This window comes from Coffea arabica, chromosome 5e, assembly GCF_036785885.1.
Source record: "Coffea arabica cultivar ET-39 chromosome 5e, Coffea Arabica ET-39 HiFi, whole genome shotgun sequence".
NCBI lineage: Eukaryota > Viridiplantae > Streptophyta > Magnoliopsida > Gentianales > Rubiaceae > Coffea > Coffea arabica.
Genome location: NC_092318.1, coordinates 51,677,617 through 51,695,856, shown reverse-complemented (window position 1 = coordinate 51,695,856; position 18,240 = coordinate 51,677,617). Strand labels below are relative to the sequence as shown.

General features: G+C 35.7%; 2 protein-coding genes across 5 annotated transcripts; one reads left to right on the top strand and one right to left on the bottom strand.

Moving 5' to 3' along the window:
- Positions 1-2,316: 2,316 nt before the first annotated feature.
- LOC113688229 (putative nuclear RNA export factor SDE5) lies at positions 2,317-9,109 on the top strand. 3 transcript variants are annotated; one of them, XM_027205987.2, is made up of 13 exons: positions 2,321-2,522; positions 3,660-3,790; positions 3,869-4,222; positions 4,722-4,747; positions 5,658-5,735; positions 6,030-6,100; positions 6,219-6,469; positions 6,585-6,670; positions 6,809-6,865; positions 7,614-7,678; positions 7,757-7,857; positions 7,958-8,028; positions 8,594-9,109. In XM_027205987.2, exons 2-13 carry the CDS (start codon positions 3,661-3,663, stop codon positions 8,708-8,710), a joined length of 1,407 nt encoding a protein of 468 aa, XP_027061788.2. In that variant the 5' UTR covers positions 2,321-2,522; position 3,660; the 3' UTR covers positions 8,711-9,109. The 3 variants fall into 3 exon arrangements, with proteins under 3 accessions (XP_071905292.1, XP_027061788.2, XP_071905291.1); XM_072049191.1 differs by having other exon boundaries at positions 2,317-2,522; positions 3,660-4,222; positions 7,958-8,033; positions 8,594-8,907; XM_072049190.1 differs by having other exon boundaries at positions 3,660-4,222.
- A 350-nt stretch (positions 9,110-9,459) lies between these two features.
- On the bottom strand, positions 9,460-15,930 carry LOC113688323 (choline transporter protein 1-like). Of its 2 annotated transcripts, none has more exons than XM_027206126.2 (10): positions 15,601-15,930; positions 13,902-14,260; positions 13,574-13,719; positions 13,112-13,295; positions 12,452-12,525; positions 12,267-12,380; positions 11,415-11,771; positions 10,666-10,926; positions 10,047-10,274; positions 9,460-9,747 (listed from the first exon to the last, which is right to left on the bottom strand). In XM_027206126.2, exons 1-10 carry the CDS (start codon positions 15,783-15,785, stop codon positions 9,562-9,564), a joined length of 2,094 nt encoding a protein of 697 aa, XP_027061927.2. In that variant the 5' UTR covers positions 15,786-15,930; the 3' UTR covers positions 9,460-9,561. The 2 variants fall into 2 exon arrangements, with proteins under 2 accessions (XP_027061927.2, XP_027061928.2); XM_027206127.2 differs by having other exon boundaries at positions 10,666-10,923.
- Between the last annotated feature and the right edge of the window lie 2,310 nt (positions 15,931-18,240).

Genomic DNA, 18,240 nt, shown 5'->3' with positions numbered 1-18,240 from the left:
GGCCTTATATAGAGGCAAAATTCACCAAGTGGTCTGGTGAGTAGAGAATCTAGAGACGTCCCAGGGGTAAGGTAACTGGATCAAGGGTCCATTTACCTTGTGTCTTCATGTAGAATCCAAATATTACTGGCCAGGCCACGACGTTTGAGCCTTAACAAAAAGAACCATTTTCCCGAAATAAAAGTCCAGAATACACAAATTACTTCAGCATTCCTCACTGGCATCTAGAATCGATTCTTGCAAGTTGTCATATCCCATTTTTCATTTGTAGCAATCAATATTGAAACCTACTTCAAGAAAGGGACAAAAATAAAGTAGAAAAACATTAAGTAAGAAATTGAGTAATTCCTAGTTCTCTACGAAGATGCTCATGTACAGTCTATCCTATGAACTAACAAAACCCAAAGCTCCATTCATAAATGACAATAATGCTATCAAGTTCAACAAAACAACAGAGCAAAGCCCAGATGAAGAAATTGTTATTAAAATTAGGCTGGTACAATATAGGAAAGAATAAACATAAACCGAAAATGGGTGGAGATTGAAAATAACAATCCGAAGCTTGTGAACACAATTTTCTTAAAACAGATTCGTCCCCTACAGGTAGAGTGCTCGAGGTTAAGTAGGCGTCTGTCTCCCAAGATACAACGGATTAAAGATGAATATGTTAGCACCAAACTTCTTCACCACAGCGAACTCGAACTAGAGCAATATGGAACACTAAAAAAGATGAAGATGCAAAAAAAAAAAAAAAAAAATGGAGAGAGAGCTCTATCTTTTTTTTTTAAAAAATAAAAAGATAGTTATTTATAGATGCTGGCCAAAAGTGATCGTAGAAATTGGAAACAAATGTTAAATTCCATTTAATTATCTTCACATTTATCAAAGTACCACATTCACGTACATACATGTATTCTCGATAAAAAAAACTCCAAATTCATGTATTAACAATTACGTACATAAATACTTAATTCCTAGGTACATGAATCCTAGGTACATGAATCTTCAGGTACATGAATGATAGATAATTATCCTTGGATTCTATCAAGAGTGCCATTCTGAGAACGATTTTCTCATTCACTCTGCAATGGTTTTTTCCATTTTTCCAACAGAAATGACAAGAAGAATGGGTATTAGTTGATTTCGGATTACAATAAGCAGCTCCTTGAACTACAAACTGTTTCTTTTTTTCTTTTGCAAGTAACTATTATTATATGTTTCTTTGACCATAATAATGTTTCTAAAATACTTTTTTCCTTTAACATGCATCTTTCCTTTTCTTCTAGGTTATAAAGAATGTCATACGGGTCAAAACATATATTATTGTTAAGGAAGAAAATACTTTGTCAAAGAAAAAAAAAAGGAAATGAAGCAAAAATAAAAAGTTCAACGATTGATACGATGTCAATTAGTTTATTCCTTGAGTCCAACAAACCTCTTGGTAATTCCCTTTTGTGTAATGTTGAATCAAGCCAGAAATAAATGAGAAGAAATATGAATAAAATGTGAACATGAAGACTTTTTATGCTTTTGTATCGTGAAAGGATAAATTAAATAGGGAAAAGGAAAATATCCTTTTCTTTCCTGTTACTTTCATGGTTACTCATATATAATCTAAAAGAAAATTTTCATGGCAAGTAGTACCAATCAATCCCATTTTTTCACTACAAATATCTCAATAACTAAGGGGATCATTTACCATGTGGCATACCACATTTGTGGTATTTCGTGAGTTTTTTCTATTTTCTTTTTTTATTATATTCTTTTTCCTACAATGTGATTTACCACGATGTGGTTCTCAATAATTAATTTGGGAGTATTTTGATTAAATTTTTAGAAAAGCACTCACAATCATCGCTCATGAACACAAAAATATTTCAACTACTATCATAAATATGTATTTAACACTCTACTTCTGTACTCTACTCCCCCTGAGAATCATAAAAGCAACAATCATAGACGTCATGACACTAAAAATATCAGATATTATAATAAATGTCTTTTTTATATTAAAGGATACAAAATAACAATTGAATAAAAATTCATTTAGTGATAGTAATTAGACTTATTTTTACATTTTGATGACACTCGAGACTGGAGAGACAAGAGAAATAGTGAAATACAAATGGGGTTCAGAAATAGAAATTGTGAAATGCAAAAAGATAGCTCAAAATAAATAAATAAATAAAAAGAAATACGAAAGATAATATAGAGAAATGTTAATAAAGAAAAAGCAAATTGAAGAGAAATGTCATGGAAAATACATGCACTTTTCACATGACTGTGGACTGCGGTCCACTTTTTTATTGGACTGCGGTCCACTTTTTTATTTTCTGTTTCTTTTATTTTCCTTGTTCTTTCCCGGCAGTCCCACCTCTGCTTCCTTCCTCGAGAAGCAGAAGCACCACTATATATAGAGAGAGGAGGAGGTGGGGGAGAGATAAAGGGAGACGAAAGAACAAGGCAGAAAAGAAGGACCCAATCCTCCACTCTTCAGTCTCACTCGCTCTATTCAACCTCCAGTAAGAAAGAGTTTGCTTTTTTTTTCTTTTTACTGTTTTTACTATTACGCCTTTGTTCCTTGCTTGCATTGAGTAACCTACTACATTTTGCAGTAAATCGTGATAATCGACTAATGATTAGAGTTATTTTTATTGAAGAAAATCAAGCCCGATGATCATTGTTATATGCATTTATATACCCCAAAAAAAATCCATTGTCACTTTCCTTATCAGCTCTGGTAACAATGACAATGACTAATGAATTTGTTGAGAAAAACGTTGAGCTTTAAATTTATTTCCTGTTTTTGCGACCAGTAATTAGTGAAAAGAAGGTGACTTTATTTACTACTATGGATGTATGCATATTCCAAGACTTAATTGAGTGAAATCATCGCATTGATAATCAAGGGAAAGCGATTTTGATGAAAATAATTCGTTGTTGATGCATTTTATGTTATGCATTATCACTTGTGGAACTGAATTTCTTGTTGCATTTGTGGGAAGAGGTAGTTCTTTTCATGTAAAATCTTCATTTTGCTGATCTGACATTAATGATTGAGTTACCAATGTTCCAGATTGTGCTGTATCTAAATTGCATATTGCTTCAGTCTAAAGGAACAAGCTTGGAATCATCATTTCATAAGATCTTTGTTTCTCATCATACTCCAGTTACAAATTCAAGTTGTTTGGCCAATTTAATGCATCTCCTCTCTTGAAAAGATGATAAATATTCAACAGACTTCTGGTAGTTGGTAGTCACAATTTAGCGAGTATCTACCGCTTTGTCATTTTATCACAATGTAATGACATTTGTCAAAATGCATCAGTTAGCCCTGTTTGCTTCATATTTGCATGTGATTTAATTTTTTGTCATGTTCTTTGTACTTAGAACAAGTTCCTAGATTTTTTATCTGAATCCCATTACTTACTACCTTCTTTATTTGAGGTTGAGGCACTATTCTGTTACTCAAATGAACTTATTAATATGGGGGTGGGGCTAGAAATTTTTTTTTTTTTAATAGTGTAAGCAAGGGGGCTCGAAGCCGGAATCTCTCACTTACACTCCCTCCCCCCAAACCATCCAACCCATCCCTCCCCCTGGGGCTAGATTCTTTAACCATTTCAATTATTTATTTATTTATTTATTTTTCCCTGAAGGATGGAACCTGAAGAACTCCCTTCAACCTTGTCGTATTATGACAATGACAAGAGGAATCTTGAGCAGTTGCTTGAAACCTTTGGTTCTGTGGTTTCTCTTGACGATATAGCATCTGCTTATTGTCAATCAGGTCGCAATCTATACGCTGCCAGAAATATCCTGTGTAATCTCCAATGTTGCACCTCTAAATCTTCCATATTTATGTCAGAGGAGGAATTGCAGTCTGCAAATGCATCTTCAGTATGTCCATCAGATAATTCTGTGGAAATGGCTCAAGATTCTAAATCAAAGCCTAGAAAATCTCCAGCATGCATGGGAATTGTGTCAAGTGTGATTGGAAAACAGTATGTCATGCCCAAAACTTCAACTAATGGATCTTGCAAACCTAAACCACTTATTTTGAATTCAGATGATATACCTGTATCTGAATTGTGGGACGAGAAAGATTTTCTGAACTCTACAGAAAGGAGTGGCACCATGAGCCATGGTATTGAAGAATTCCTTTTTAAAATGCTTGGAGAAGGCTTCTCTCTCAACAAGAGTGTGATTCAGGATATTGTTGGTAATTACCATATACTTTTTCCCTCTGAATTCAATGCTTTCTCTACCTTAACAATTCTGTTTAGTAACTTTCTAGGCTTGTTATATGTTCCATAAGATTGTTGTTATGTCCAATCATAAGAAATTTCTTAATTGTCCTCTCTTTTTTTCCCTTTTTTTTTTAAAAAAAAAAAATTTGAGTATCAATAGTGGTTCCCCACTTACCCCCTTTGCTGACTCAAATCCATGACCTCTTGGTTACAAGCAAAGGGTTTTACCAACTATGTTGCGCTTTGGTGTCTCATAATTGTCTTCTTTGCCATTGTCTGTATAATGAGATTGTTTGACTCGATGTTAGTCTATTATATGATACGAGAGTGACAAGGCTGCCCATAATTTTGTAAAAGTGCTCATAATTGAGAAAACTTGAGAGCTAAATTCGGTTTTGGAATTGAAAAGTACTTTATTTTGGTTAAGGTAGTCCTTACTTTTATCTAATAAACAGTGTGTTGAAATTGCAGGCCAATGCGGTTATGATGTGACAAAGGTAATTGCTAGTGTTTCAGAATTTCAAGTTTTCTTCACTTAGCCTTTGTCACTTTGCTCAAACAAGTATGTATGGCCTTAACTCTTGCCTCTGATGCTCTCTTACCACATTCCTCTTCAACACATAGGTGTCTGATCTATGTTAGGATTTTTTTTTTGCCAAGTAAAACTCTGCAAACAAGATGGCATATTACATCTCTAAGTTTTCACAGGGAAATTTGTGGTGTTAAATACTAAATGGAATGGAAGTATTCTTTTTCCAGTCAGAGAATGCCAAACTCATTATTCATGCTCCATAGTGTTTTTCTGATTCCATGATCGTAGTTTCTCCAAACACAGTGTCTAGCTGTTTTCTTTCTTTTTCTTTTTTTTGGTTCTGAAACTTTACCAAACTGGTTCCTGTATGGCCCTCTTTGAAATGCTGATTCGTTCACAAAATCTAACAATTTATCTTACAGTGGAAGTATACATAGAGTTTTGGAATAAAGTTATACATGGTTTTCCTCATGTTATCGTTTGATGATAGTTTGGCCCTTTCTGCTATCTGTACGGCCAATTATTGCTTTTAAGAGAAATGATGGCTTAAAACCTTATTCCAAACCCTTTTCATTTCATGCAGTTATTTGACTGCGAATACACTGCTTTTTTATTCCTTCTCCACTGTTGCTATTTGATGATACCCTGGTTCAAGGCCAAATGTTCTTACTTCTGTGAAATCCTATCCTCTTACCATGGGTTTACTGCTGTTGTTTTCTTTTTTCTTTGTTTCCTTCAGTGAGAAGTGAAACACAGTTTTTTCTTTAATGGATTGGCTTCTTCTGCATTTAGAATTTGAGCTAGTTAAGTGCCAAAAGAATTCTATAGAGCTTCCAACTTGTCAACTTGTGCTTTACATTGTTGGAATTCTGCAGAGCATGGATAAACTTCTGGATTTGTCTGCATCAACTCTGGGGAAGAGCGATGATGTTCTAAAAGCATCTTCTGAGAAAGTACGGTAAATCTAAATGAAATTAGTATAGGATAGAGTATTTTTGCCTGTAGCAGTTGTAGGTGTAGATAAAGAGTTTTGCATTCTTTCCTATTTATCATAACTTGGTCCTGATGACAGCCTTTTATTTTTCCTGCTTTAACTAAAATTCAAGTATCCTTCAACTGCAAGAAGTGAAAACAAGAAGCAGAGTTTATCTACCTTTTTATTGAGTACCTGAGACGTTGTGCCTTTTTCAGTATTTACGTTGATTTGATTTTCATGTCACTCCCCGTTTTTTGATGTTTCGCCACAGCCAAAACAAGGATATCGCAACATGGTATCTTTGCTACCTGAGGATCAAATCCCATGCACTTCTTTTGAAAGGTATGATATACTGCTGAAAAAGGTGTAGATCTGGTATATAGAGTACCTTCAACCTACCCACATCTTCTTTATATCACTTAACTGGGTATCGGTTTTCGTTCATTTCTGCCTAATGCAGTTTGAAGTATACTCCTGACACTGGAAATGTGGAGCACCAGGCTGATAGGAGAAACAGGCATGATCTTGAGAAAGAAGTTTTAGGCACCCTGTTTACTGTTCGTCCAAGACCAGAGCCTGAACCTAAGAAGTATCATCCAATGAAAGAAGTCAGGAGATCATCATTGCACCACTTTATTGTTGAAGAGCCTCTAAAAGAGACAGTAATAGAAGACGAACCTGTCATCAGAACAAAACAAGTTAGTGAAAACAGTACGCTCCTTCACCTCTATGTCATCATTCTGAAAATTATTTGCTTTGGTTAATTTGTATATGTTTTTACCACAGAAGTTTATGATAACCTTATTACTTTTTGGACCAATTCTAGATAATGAAGAGAATGAGGATGACTATGACGTCTTGCGAAAAGCTGTGATGGAGTACTGGACTACCATGAAAGAGTATTATAAAGCTGTAATTTCATATCTTTTTCTCTTTCTAATCATTTGCACCAACTACATTTTAGTCTTGTCTTCTGTAACTACATAATGAAATTTTGACAAAACTAAGCTTTTTCCAAGTCGGAATAGATGATTCTTGGTTTTTGGGCAGGCTGCTGATGCATTTGCCATAAATGATCATGAAAAAGCTCATAAGCTTATGGAAGAGGTATCTTTCTATCTTCTCAGATTTTATTACTATTTAAATTTTGGAAAATAGTGCCACAATTAAACACTCTTGGAAAATTTTTTAACCAAGTTAAGGAGCAGATGTCAAAATAGTAGCTTTAAATTTTATATGTCCCAGTTCACTTCATGTCATGCAACATAACCTGCCACATTATTTTGTAAGCCAAATTTTCTCAAATGCTTTATTAAGGTTGGTATTTTCTATTTGCATACTATCATATGGTTCATTTTCATCATTGGGTGCATCACTTCTATATGGTAAACTGAATTGTCTGCATGAGGTGCTTTTTGGGGCAAGCAAACAAACAGTCTGATACATTTAGATGCCTCTACGCTCTAGTCTGTTATTCAAAGTTCCTTTTTTTCATGTTCATCTATTGATCTCCATCATAGGCAAGATAATGATGTTTTTAGATCTAAAACACATGGTGAGCTGGTTTGCCAAATGCTTCCTTGGTTCACTGGTTTGGGTTTGTAGCAGTTTGTTAACTTTAGGAAAATTAAGAAGGTTGAGATAATGCTTCATGAACCATAAATGAAGGAACGTTCCTCAAGAGTCTTTGAAAAAAATCTTGTCCCCAAAACCATGTCTTCAGAATTTTAAAATCCCCTGTTGAAAGTGATTTAGGTCTGGCATCATCAACCGGTAATGCATTTGCACTCTCTCTCTCTCTCTCTCATTCTCATTTTGTTTTGTTTGTCTTGTTTTTCCTGTTGGTGGGATTTAGGGTCATTTCTTTATGAAGAAGGCACGAGAAGCTGATGAAAAATCTGCTGAAAAGCTCATTGAAAGGTTAGAGGAGAGTGATATTGTGCTCCTTTATTATGAAATTTTCCATCCATGCTTTTTACAATTTTTCTTCTAATGCAGCAATGATGAGGAAGAAATGTTCGTCGATCTGAATGAATTTGAGCCAAAAGATGCTTTGCGCTTTCTGAAAATTCAGTTGACTTCTCTTTCTGGCATCGCATGTGAGTTATTATTGTCAAACTCTGGAAACTTTTTTGATATCTAATTGAGCAATGTAGAGATGAACTGACTGGTCCTTCTTCTTTTTGTTTTCTTCACTAGCTTATAAATATCTCAAGGTACTTGTGGGGAGCAATGAGCAAAACGCCAAGAGTGGGCCTCGCAAGCGTCTGGTACGGTTAGTTTTTGAAGGAATTTTGTATTGAAAGTTAAAATGTATTTTTCCTTTTTGGTGTTATTCTTTTGACCATTGAACAGCTCGTGTAACACAGACACCTTCTTTTTATTCTGAACATCATTTTGGGAGAAGCTTCATTTTGAATATCTGTGTTATCTATGACGAATTTGGCCCGTAAGTCTTGGTGCTGATGTACTGAGATTTGACATTTAGTCGAAACATGCTAGAGTACTCATTCTATTGGGATATGAAGTAAAACTATACAAACCTGTCTCTAACTTTCTTATTCATGACTAGGTCCATCTCAAAGAAATGTTATTCAACTGAATATGTTGCATTAGCGAGTCCATAGCTGGGTAACATGATTTTGCAGCTAGTTGGAGAACATCTTCTCTGCTCTTCTGCAGTTAACATCTGCTTAAACTCTGCATTTCAGAAGATAATGCATGCCAATTCTTGTTCTTGTTACTTTGCCTTCCACAGTTTGCTGTACTTGAAACTTTTTTAGCTCGTTAAAGTAGAGAAGGTGAATGTAATAGTTTATGAATTTCCTGCGGCAGATCACCAAATTATTGGAGAGGGAGAGCATAAAATGGAGTGAAGAAGGAAATGGCTGGGTAATTGTGATTCAGCTGGACGTGATTGATCCAAAGAAATTGAGTTTTGGCAGGAAATAAGCAGTCATATGTTGACATGCTGTGTAGAAAAAGAGATTTTAGGGTTATATCCAGATGACACGTTTTGTGGTGTTTAGGGGATTTTATATTGTTCAAGCGTAAAGCAAGGACATACTATCAAGCATTTTGCTTCTCTGCACTTTAAGCTGATTGACAATGGAGAAAAGAATTCTCACGCTGCTGCAAACACCGGGAAAGTTTTCAGCTATAAATGGTGTTTTCGACGAAGTTTCTTCCCAAGATGAAAGGTTGTAATAATATGATTTTGGCAGGAAATGCATGTTAAAATTTTGTGTTTCTTTGAGATTGTATGTAAACATGATGCAACGTGCTGACTTGATTGATGACTCTACTTCAATGTAGACAAGTATAGCTACTAAATGTGGATGTTTTGTTGCATTAGAGCTTTCAGTTCTGTTTTTCTTGCTTTAGAACTCGTGTATTTCTTTTGGTTAGACGGGAAGGTTGGAGCCAAAAAAAAAAAAAAAAACTCGAAAAACCTTTTACCACCGGACCATACTTCATTTTTGGCGACTCTTGAAACGAAAATAATTCCGGTCATTAATCAGCATTGACTACAAGAATAACCTTCTATGACCATTATTATGTTCATGCACGCTATGTATTGTTGCGGCATAAACTAGCTTAAGGTTGGGCTGCTATTAAATCATGCGACCCAAATTTGATACTAGCGAGGAAAGACAAGTAAGCATGACCAGAACAATTTTTTTGTTTTTTTGGAGGAAAAATTAATAAAGGCCCGTAAGCTATATTGAGAATATATTGGGAACTGATTTATCTAATCAAGCTATTACACAAGGCAAAAGACATCTCAAGTGTTTTCGAAATAGTCATTGAGTAAGTCTTTGCATCTCATTTTGATCGCTCAAAGTCTCAATAAGGAGGGGAGGGGCATATTGAGCAGTCCCCTGGTGCTCTTCAGAATCCTGGCAAAAAGAAAGGATGATGGTATCGATTGACATCTCCACAACTGCAAAGAAAAGGGTGGCAACAACATATCCAAGACTCCAGCAAACCTGTGCAAGCAGAGTTTATCATCAGGAGAAAGATAATGATCATACACCACCGAGTGTGTGTCTATTATGCGCATGCACGAGTTAGAAGGGAATTTGGGGTAATCATGTCGATGTTATAAAGTTTAAATAGCCCAAGAGGCAATCAAATTTTGTGGTTGGTTTTTTCGACTCCAGAGGAGGAATGCAGACAATCACGTTGCTTTCTCATTTTTATTTTTTCCTCTCTGTTTTGCTTTTGGGAGGGGGAGGATGTAAAGAGAGATAAATGAAAACAAAAAAAAAAAGAGAGAGAGTCATACCAGCACAGGAAATATAGGAGATGAAATTTTGTTGTGCGCTGATTTATATTTGTGAGTATCCAGCATGAGAAAGGCGAAAAGTGCACTTGTTAGACTGACACATAGCTTTCCAAGGAACAGGATTACGTCTCCAATAACATTCACCTTCCCTATCCGAAGGATGTTACTGATGATCAACTCTGTTGCGATCTCAGAAGCTTTAAAGAAGCCTTTTCCTGTTATAGCAATCTTCAAAAATTGCAACGAGTGAGAGAGAGAGGGGGCGAAAAAGGGGGGGAGGGGGGAGGGTTTTAAGCTAGATGGTTGCTCAATTCATGAATTTGAAAGCCAAATAGAACACAGGATTTTGTTAAAGCGGCACCTAAGATGCATCATATAAATACACTGCTTAAATAGTCTATAACAAGGCAAAATTCCTGTTGCACGTTTCTTTCTAGGAAAGTAAAAGTCGTTGTGCTGACTAAGGGAGGCAGGCAATTCACCAAAATGAAAAGAGAAATCTAGTCTAGTCTGGTAGAATATGCAACTCCCTAGCGACTTGCAATCACATAATAACTATGCACTTGTCCGCAGAGTAGATCATGCACATACAAGTGTCAGCATGGTATCTTTGACTTACCATTATATAGGCATTATGGTTCACAGATTTGATGGTCCACCCAATACACCTCAAGCAAAACTGAGAAGAGCGAAATAATACCCTTCCAACCCAGCTTTCAGGCATGGAATTAGCAACTTTAAGTTTGCGACGAAGTGCTTCAAGTATAAATCTCACTGACTCAACAAATGATACAATGAGAGAACCAAGGGCAACAGATCCTAGGCTGTAACGAATTAGCCGCTTCATTGAGGCAAAAACAGGGAGAAATGGAATATCCTGCTGCATATGAGATAACACAATGCTTTAGATATGCCAAAGTATGTTACATGAATAAACCTCATGCATACTATATCTAACCATAAAGGCATGCTAAATGCTTAAATCATCTAGAAGAATGATTTCTAGAATGTACTTGAATAGGAAAAAGGAATATAGAAATCTGAGTAGTGCTTAAGAATGATGTCATGTACAAGGCCATCTAGTATACAGTTGACAACCTCAACCATGGGTAACTGATAAACCTACACTGGCAAATTTCAACTATTCAGAGAAAGTAGTTGATCCAAGTCCAATTTAATCTTCCACTTCTAAACTAACAGACAAAGAAGGATGATTAGTTGGATTTGAGAAAAAAAAGACCATGCATCTTTTAACATAAAGCATGCCAAAAACAGATTTTCCACAGCTTCTTTGCCACCTTACATTTGTCATGTGATCTAGAGTCTACATGCATCAGTTGGATATCAGGTAAATTGATTTGAGCATACCTGTGCTTCACCTCGTGTCCAATAGTACGAAGCAACAGAGCCAGCAATTACAGTTGAAGAGCAGGCAACAAAAAATTGCGTAGCCCAATAGCATCCAAACAAGTGGAATAGGATTGCAGCTGTGAGATGAGGAGTATAATGTATGCTATAGCCACAGCAGTTATCGCAGCTCACTTTTTTTGACTTTAGATCATATGCACAACAATTGGTGCTGCAATTATTTTGGATCACCCTTCCTGAACTAAAGAGATTGAGTGCGGCTGAAAACCAGAACATGTAAAAGATAGCAAGAATGGCATAAGGGATGACTGGAAAGATAATTAGTGCCTGGACCTCCCCAATGACTTTTGCTGCAACCTGTAATTGCATATTTTCATGACCATAGTTAACAACTAGGTTAGAAAGCCAAATCACCAAAAGTTCTCTTTGCAAAGATACATACATTAGTTGGATATCTGATGTAATAGCACTTTTTGTAGATATTCACACGACAATATGGCTCAAATGGCATACCTCCATATTTTACAGCATTTATTATGAAAAGATAAATTTATTCAGTATAACAAGTAAGAAATAAAGAAGAAGCAACTATATAGTTGACAGATAGACAAAGAGTAATTATATGATTTTACGTTTATCATGGTCTCCAGATGTAATCAACTACAGGACAATCTTATCTAAGCAATTAGAAAGAGGTTTACTAGATGATTATGTTCTACAATAAATTATTTAATTATACTTCTCTGTATATGAGCAAACCATTGACTACGAGAAAGCTACAGAAGGCATCTATAAATTAGAAGTCCTAATTATGCATGCACCACCAAACTGCCCTTGGAAGAGTGTACTTGCCTTAAGAACGGATGTTGCCATAAGGATGCGGCGAACTATAGCAATAGATGATAGAACAGCAATAATCATAATTGCAGTCATGAGGACAGCAGCAGCATGGAGATGACTTAGCTCCTGTAAATGTATATTGTCGAATAAGTAGTAGAATGACAGTTGAAAAGGTTTCTACTTGACTTGACACTCACCCTCACAGAAACCCGATAATATGGATCATGTTCACCAATAATGGGGGAGATGGCATCATTTCCAATCCAGCCAGCTACAACAATGAAGAAGAACAAACAAAGAAAAACTAAGTTGTACTCACTGTATACAAGTAGATTTAATAGGTTAAACTATGACTTTGGGTTCCAAGTCTAGAAGCTCATTGCAAGATTTATCCTTAAAAAAAGGTTTTAGCAGGCACAGAAAACTAAAAAACAAAGAACAATCAAAAACCAAAGACTAGAGATACATTTTCTGCTCATTTCACTATGCTTGGAATGCCCCAAATTAATGTTTTCTACTCTTATAAATCTGTTTTGTTCATAGAAATACGCTTCTGGTTGGGTTATGACCCTCTTAAGCAATAATATTTTGTTACTGCCACATAACCCCTTTGAGGTACTTTTACCAGAGTTTGATCAATAGTTTAACCTGCTAGTGAGATGACTATTTTCTGCTTCCATCTCAAATGCAGAAGCAGGTTATTTTAAGTGTTTAAACCAATTTGCATAAGCCCGAGTAGTCACTGAAATAACATATTTTTAGATTTTAATACAACAAATCTGTTAATTCATGAGTCAAGCACAATAATTCACAAGTGTAAGCCATGAAGAAAAACTTCGAGTTAGTTAAATTCTAACCTTTCAGGTAGTAGAACATTGTTACTGACACAATGAGAATGTTAAAGAGAACAATAGTAACCCATGGCATTCCCACAACAAAGTGACGAATCATCAAAAGCCATATAACTGACAGGAATAATGGCAAAATTCCCCCACACACAAGCAAAACTGGCCAAGCTTTCCCAACATCAGCAACATATCTCTGCAAAAGAAATAAATATAGTGAAGTTTTGGACACTTATGCCCTAAAATACAAGTTCTACACATATCCAAATGTGATCCATTAGCATTAAGGGAGTTATCATCAATCACTACCATGAAAGTAGCAGTAAGTGGTAGTTTACATGTACTACAAAACTCTAGCTGAAAACTGTAACAGAATTTATATAGATAACAGGTTAGTGCCTAATGTCCTCTAACATTTATAACTTGACAAAGTATTTTTTCTCATAACCACCAACTGAAGAGATATCTGAACACCTTCAAGACTGCTGAGCGAGAGTTGATTGCCCTGTGAATAGACTTGTCAATTACAATATCCTCCATGATATTCACTCCACCCATCTGTTGCCAATGCCGCAAAGACACGTTTGATGCACGAGCAACAAACTGACAGCTCCAATAAACTGATGCAAGCAATCAAAAACCAGACTTAAATCAATTTTCTAGGACATTCTTTTTTATTCTTTCACAGTAAAGACTAAAATGGTCATAGAACTGATAAGACTTGAGGCAGAATCTATTAAGCAGTCTGTTTTCAGCTGTTACCATTTTTTTGAACTGTCATTCACAAAATTACTTGACTCACCATTGACGCTCGGAAATATGACTGGGTAACAAGGACCTTGAAGTTGAAGAGAACTGTTTCTCAGCTCAGGAGTGAGGTCTGCAAAGTAATCATAATTTCTGTCAATCCAATCATCTGTTGAGAGCTTGACATCACCATCAGGATAGTCACAGACCCAATTGAGTGAATCTTCTGATGGTATAGGGCAATCCAACAAGCATATACTCCGAACATTTTCAAGCTTGACTTGGCTGTTCTTCAAGCCACTTTGGTATACCTGGTTCGGATTTAACCAATACCTAAGTTCCAATTCGTGAAGGTCTGGATCTGCATGTCTGTCACCGCATACATTCCCCTTATAGTCCAGTCCGTAGACTAACCTGTTAGATTCGAGCGCATGAATCAAATAATGTACTTGCAGACAATATTTCTCTGAATTCAAAGACTTCATCTAAAATGACTTGAAAATGAATAATTAGATTATCAACATCAAGAGGCCTAGTGTGCTACTTGAGATGACTAATCAAAGGCAACTCTTGGACAAAAACTAGATCATTTGAAATTATACCCCAAAAGAAATCCAAACTTTTTGCTCATGTCTTTATTAGTGATCGAGGCCCAGTCCAATACCATTGGTAAAACTAACTTGAGCCTGTTGCAGAAGTTACAAGTCCCATTTTGCTAAATGAGAATAGAAGATGGATAGCAGAAAATTAGTCATCATCTTTTACATTTGAAGCCACTAGCACTCTATACTGTAGGAACTACTTCCTTTGAGGAGCCGAGAATCAGCTATCCTCCTCATCTGCATGATCCCCCTCTATAACATGCCACATTTTGAAAACCCAAGGCCAACTATATGAGTGTCTTTTCTTTCTTTTGGACTCCACAGTTCAATTACTATACCAAGAAGTATGCTATCAGAAATAAAATGCACTGAAGGTAGGTAATGCAGAAATTAAGTCATGTACTTCTTCTTTGATTTTGTTCTTAGCGTGTGAGTTTTCAAAATAATAGATAAAAGGTTCTCCAAAACATTTGTCCAGGATCATTGTCAACTTGTTCTTTGCCTAGATACAGACAAAACATTGGATAGACTGTGAAGAGTAAGCTACAAACATCTTGGCACATAAAATGTAGTTGATGGCACTATTTTTAGACCAACGGAAGATTAAGTACTGGCATCTACAGTAGTCCAACAAATGAGGATTTAGCGATCCCAAAAATGGCATGTCATAGAACCCCCAGCAATAGAAAAGAGAGGGAAAACAAATAAATAAATAAAGGACCAATTCAGCATAAATTTTCAGCTAACATAGCCCTCAATTCAGAAAGAGTAACTTTCGTTTTATTTTTTACGGAAAGAGCAACATGCCTCAGAAACAGACGATAAATATTGAAGTACTTATCTACGCAAGCTGGTTCTCATACCGAATCTATACTTGAACTATGTTCACTAATTTTGGTTAAGACTCCACAATTGGGAAACTGAAGCAAGAGAAAAGGTCCAAAAAAAAAAAAAACAAAATAGTCACACAGCACTCATTAGACCTATAAAGGCCAATTCTACTTAATAACCTCAAACACCACATTTTTGTAACAAGAATAACTAAGCAAACAGATCAAAACGCAGAAAGCAAAATGTTTAAAAAAATCATTAAAAAGATATATATATATATATAAAAAAAAAAAAAAAGCTAGCAACTTTTTCTTTTTTCACCTTAAAGGATTTCCTTGGTTAAATCCAAAGCTGGAGTTAACAATCATTGCCACCCAGAAGGCAATGAAGATGACTAGAAACACAACGTCTCTACATTTCCTATTATGCTTTATGATTCCAACCCCCATTTGAGTATTCCCATCACTTGAAGGGTACCTCCCAATCACTGGCCCCAGGGGTCTCATCTGCTTCCCCTCCAATGCCTCAGCTACCAACCTTCAGCAGCTCTACAGACACAAATACAAAAAGGGCTCTCACAAAAATCTGATTTTTCTTTTCTGTTTGAATGGTAGACGGAAGATTTCAGTACAATGGACAGTAGAAACTACAAAGAAGCAAAAAAGGAGTATGAACAAGACAAGAGAAGCACAGGGTTTATGGGAATATTTCTGCTAAATATTTTTTAATGTTTCTATTTTCTTTTTAAAGTAATTTGAAAGCTACTTTAGTGTCAAGACTAAGACAAAGATATCATGGGATATTTTAATTGATTATTATTAATACTATAACATGGTAACAGAATCCAACAGCCCAGGTGGGGAAAGGGATGGATTGGGTTCAGCTTCAACTTGACTTGATTTACCTTCCACTCCAGTCTTCACTAGTCCACAGCAGCACAACTTTTTACCATAGTGGATTTACTGCGAAATTCGTGCATTGGATTAATTCTTTTTTTTTTTTTCCCTTCCAACTTTGGCCGCCGGATGGGGTATTAAATTTGACTAAAGTTTATATATTAATGCAATTAATACCTGTGGGGCAAAGCAATTAGTGATTGTGGGTCTCTGAATAGGAATTTGGATAGGTAAAGAAAAACTTCAAGCAATGCTTTTCTGAGGGAATAAGAATAACTTCAATGATAAGGATCACGCTTTCTCGCCATTTTTAATTTTTTTGTGTACTACCTCTAAGTAGGGGTGACAATTCGGGTCCAAATCAGGTTGACGGGTCGGGTTCGGGCCAACCTGTCAGAAAATCTGTTGATCCGAACCCGACCCGCCAATCCGTGACGGGTCAGGTATGCTGACCCGAACCCGAAAATTTCAGGTTGACGGGTTGGCGGGTCGACCCGAAATGACCCGAAACTTAATTTTAATTTATTAATTTATCACTGTAATTTCTAATAAAATTAATTTCTCACAAAACTAATTACATAATCAAGTAATAAAAATTTAAATAAATAATTCCAAACCAAATCTAAAATAAATTAAACACCGTAAAAGTGTTTTATCCCAAACAAAATATAAAATAAATTAAAACAATATAAAAGTAAAAAATAATATAATATATTATTTGTCCAAATATAATAATTTCAACTTCACACAAATTAAATAAATTCATTTAGGATTAAGTAATTAATGCCTTTTAAAAAAAGAATAACTTATTTAGTTAGATAAAATTATTTTTATGTTTATTAAATTATTTTTAATTCTTAAACGGGTCATATCGGGTCATATCAGGTCACCACGGGTTGACCCGAAATCGACCTGTTTTCTTTTCGGGTTCATCGGGTCCAACCCGATTCTTACCCGAATTCCCGAAACCTCAACCCAAACCCATTAATTTCGTGTTAGGTTCGTGTCGTGTTTTCAGATCGTGTCGAAAATTGCTACCCCTACCTCTAAGGAGCACAAAATTCTTGTGACTCAAAAAATTTTTAGACCTTTTTCTATCCACTGCTCCAAAGGGAGGAGAAAAAAACTCAGCATGCCAAGTACCCCTATTAAAAATAGGAGAGTAACGAGATTGGATTCCAATCTCATTGCAGCTAATATTGCAGGACCTCCCTCCTTCTGAATGAAATAGGGAAATAATAATATATATACTCCATGAAATATTTCTGCCCATAATTCCATGCTTTTAAATATAGGTTGCCAAAAATTTCTAAGTTTCAACCAAATAAATGAATAATGTTGAGTGTGTTTCAATAGAAGATTATTAGAAATTTTTTTAAAAAATATTACTATAACACTGCTCTTTTTTTTTTGACATGATATATGTGATATAAAAAAATAAATAAAAAACTTGTTTATAATGTAAGTAAAATTATTCTTACAAATAATCACGCATCACTTAAAGCCGATAGAGTACGGAAGTGAAAATTGAAGGATTTTAGTGGATTATAAGCTCAAAAAAATTTACTATCTGTTAAATAAAAGATTGTAAGACCAAATGGTTTTTACTTCTTTATTCTACTCTCTATTTCTCAGGAAAAAAAATCCCACAAAAGTTTACAATTGGGAACCCAATTGTTTTTTCCGGTTTTAAAATTTTTATGGTGCAGAAAAAGAAAATGGAATAGGCCCACAGAAAAGTAGTGAAAGTGCGAAACAGCTGCTCGTGCTGGATTCGCGCCATTAGGAGAAAGCATGGCGACTAGCCATTCTAGCGGTAAAAAAATCGTTTACAGCCTCAATTTCTCACTTCCGATTTTCATCCCGCGGAAACGGCGGCTCGAAAATGACACTAGGGCTCCTCAGTCCTCAGCATCGAAAGAAAACCACGCCTCAGAACATCGTTGGTCCAATCGGACCTCACAAACGTCGTTTTTTGGAATGTGGGCTTTTGTCCCCATTTTGTGGACTCAAGGGAGAATCCATCCGCGCCCAATCAATAATTGTTCTCCTATCAGGAGTAGTG

Bases quoted from the DNA above. Each gene is read 5' to 3' on its own strand.
- LOC113688229 (XM_072049190.1), top strand. From the start codon at position 3,661: ATGGAACCTGAAGAACTCCCTTCAACCTTGTCGTATTATGACAATGAC. The intron at 5,736-6,029 runs GTACGGTAAATC...GTTTCGCCACAG, and splicing joins TAAAAGCATCTTCTGAGAAA to CCAAAACAAGGATATCGCAA. The intron at 6,866-7,613 runs GTATCTTTCTAT...GGTGGGATTTAG, and splicing joins CTCATAAGCTTATGGAAGAG to GGTCATTTCTTTATGAAGAA.
- LOC113688323 (XM_027206126.2), bottom strand. From the start codon at position 15,785: ATGAGACCCCTGGGGCCAGTGATTGGGAGGTACCCTTCAAGTGATGGG. The intron at 13,296-13,573 runs GTGTTCAGATAT...TTTCTTTTGCAG, and splicing joins CTCGCTCAGCAGTCTTGAAG to AGATATGTTGCTGATGTTGG. The intron at 10,927-11,414 runs GTATGCTCAAAT...TCTCATATGCAG, and splicing joins GGACACGAGGTGAAGCACAG to CAGGATATTCCATTTCTCCC.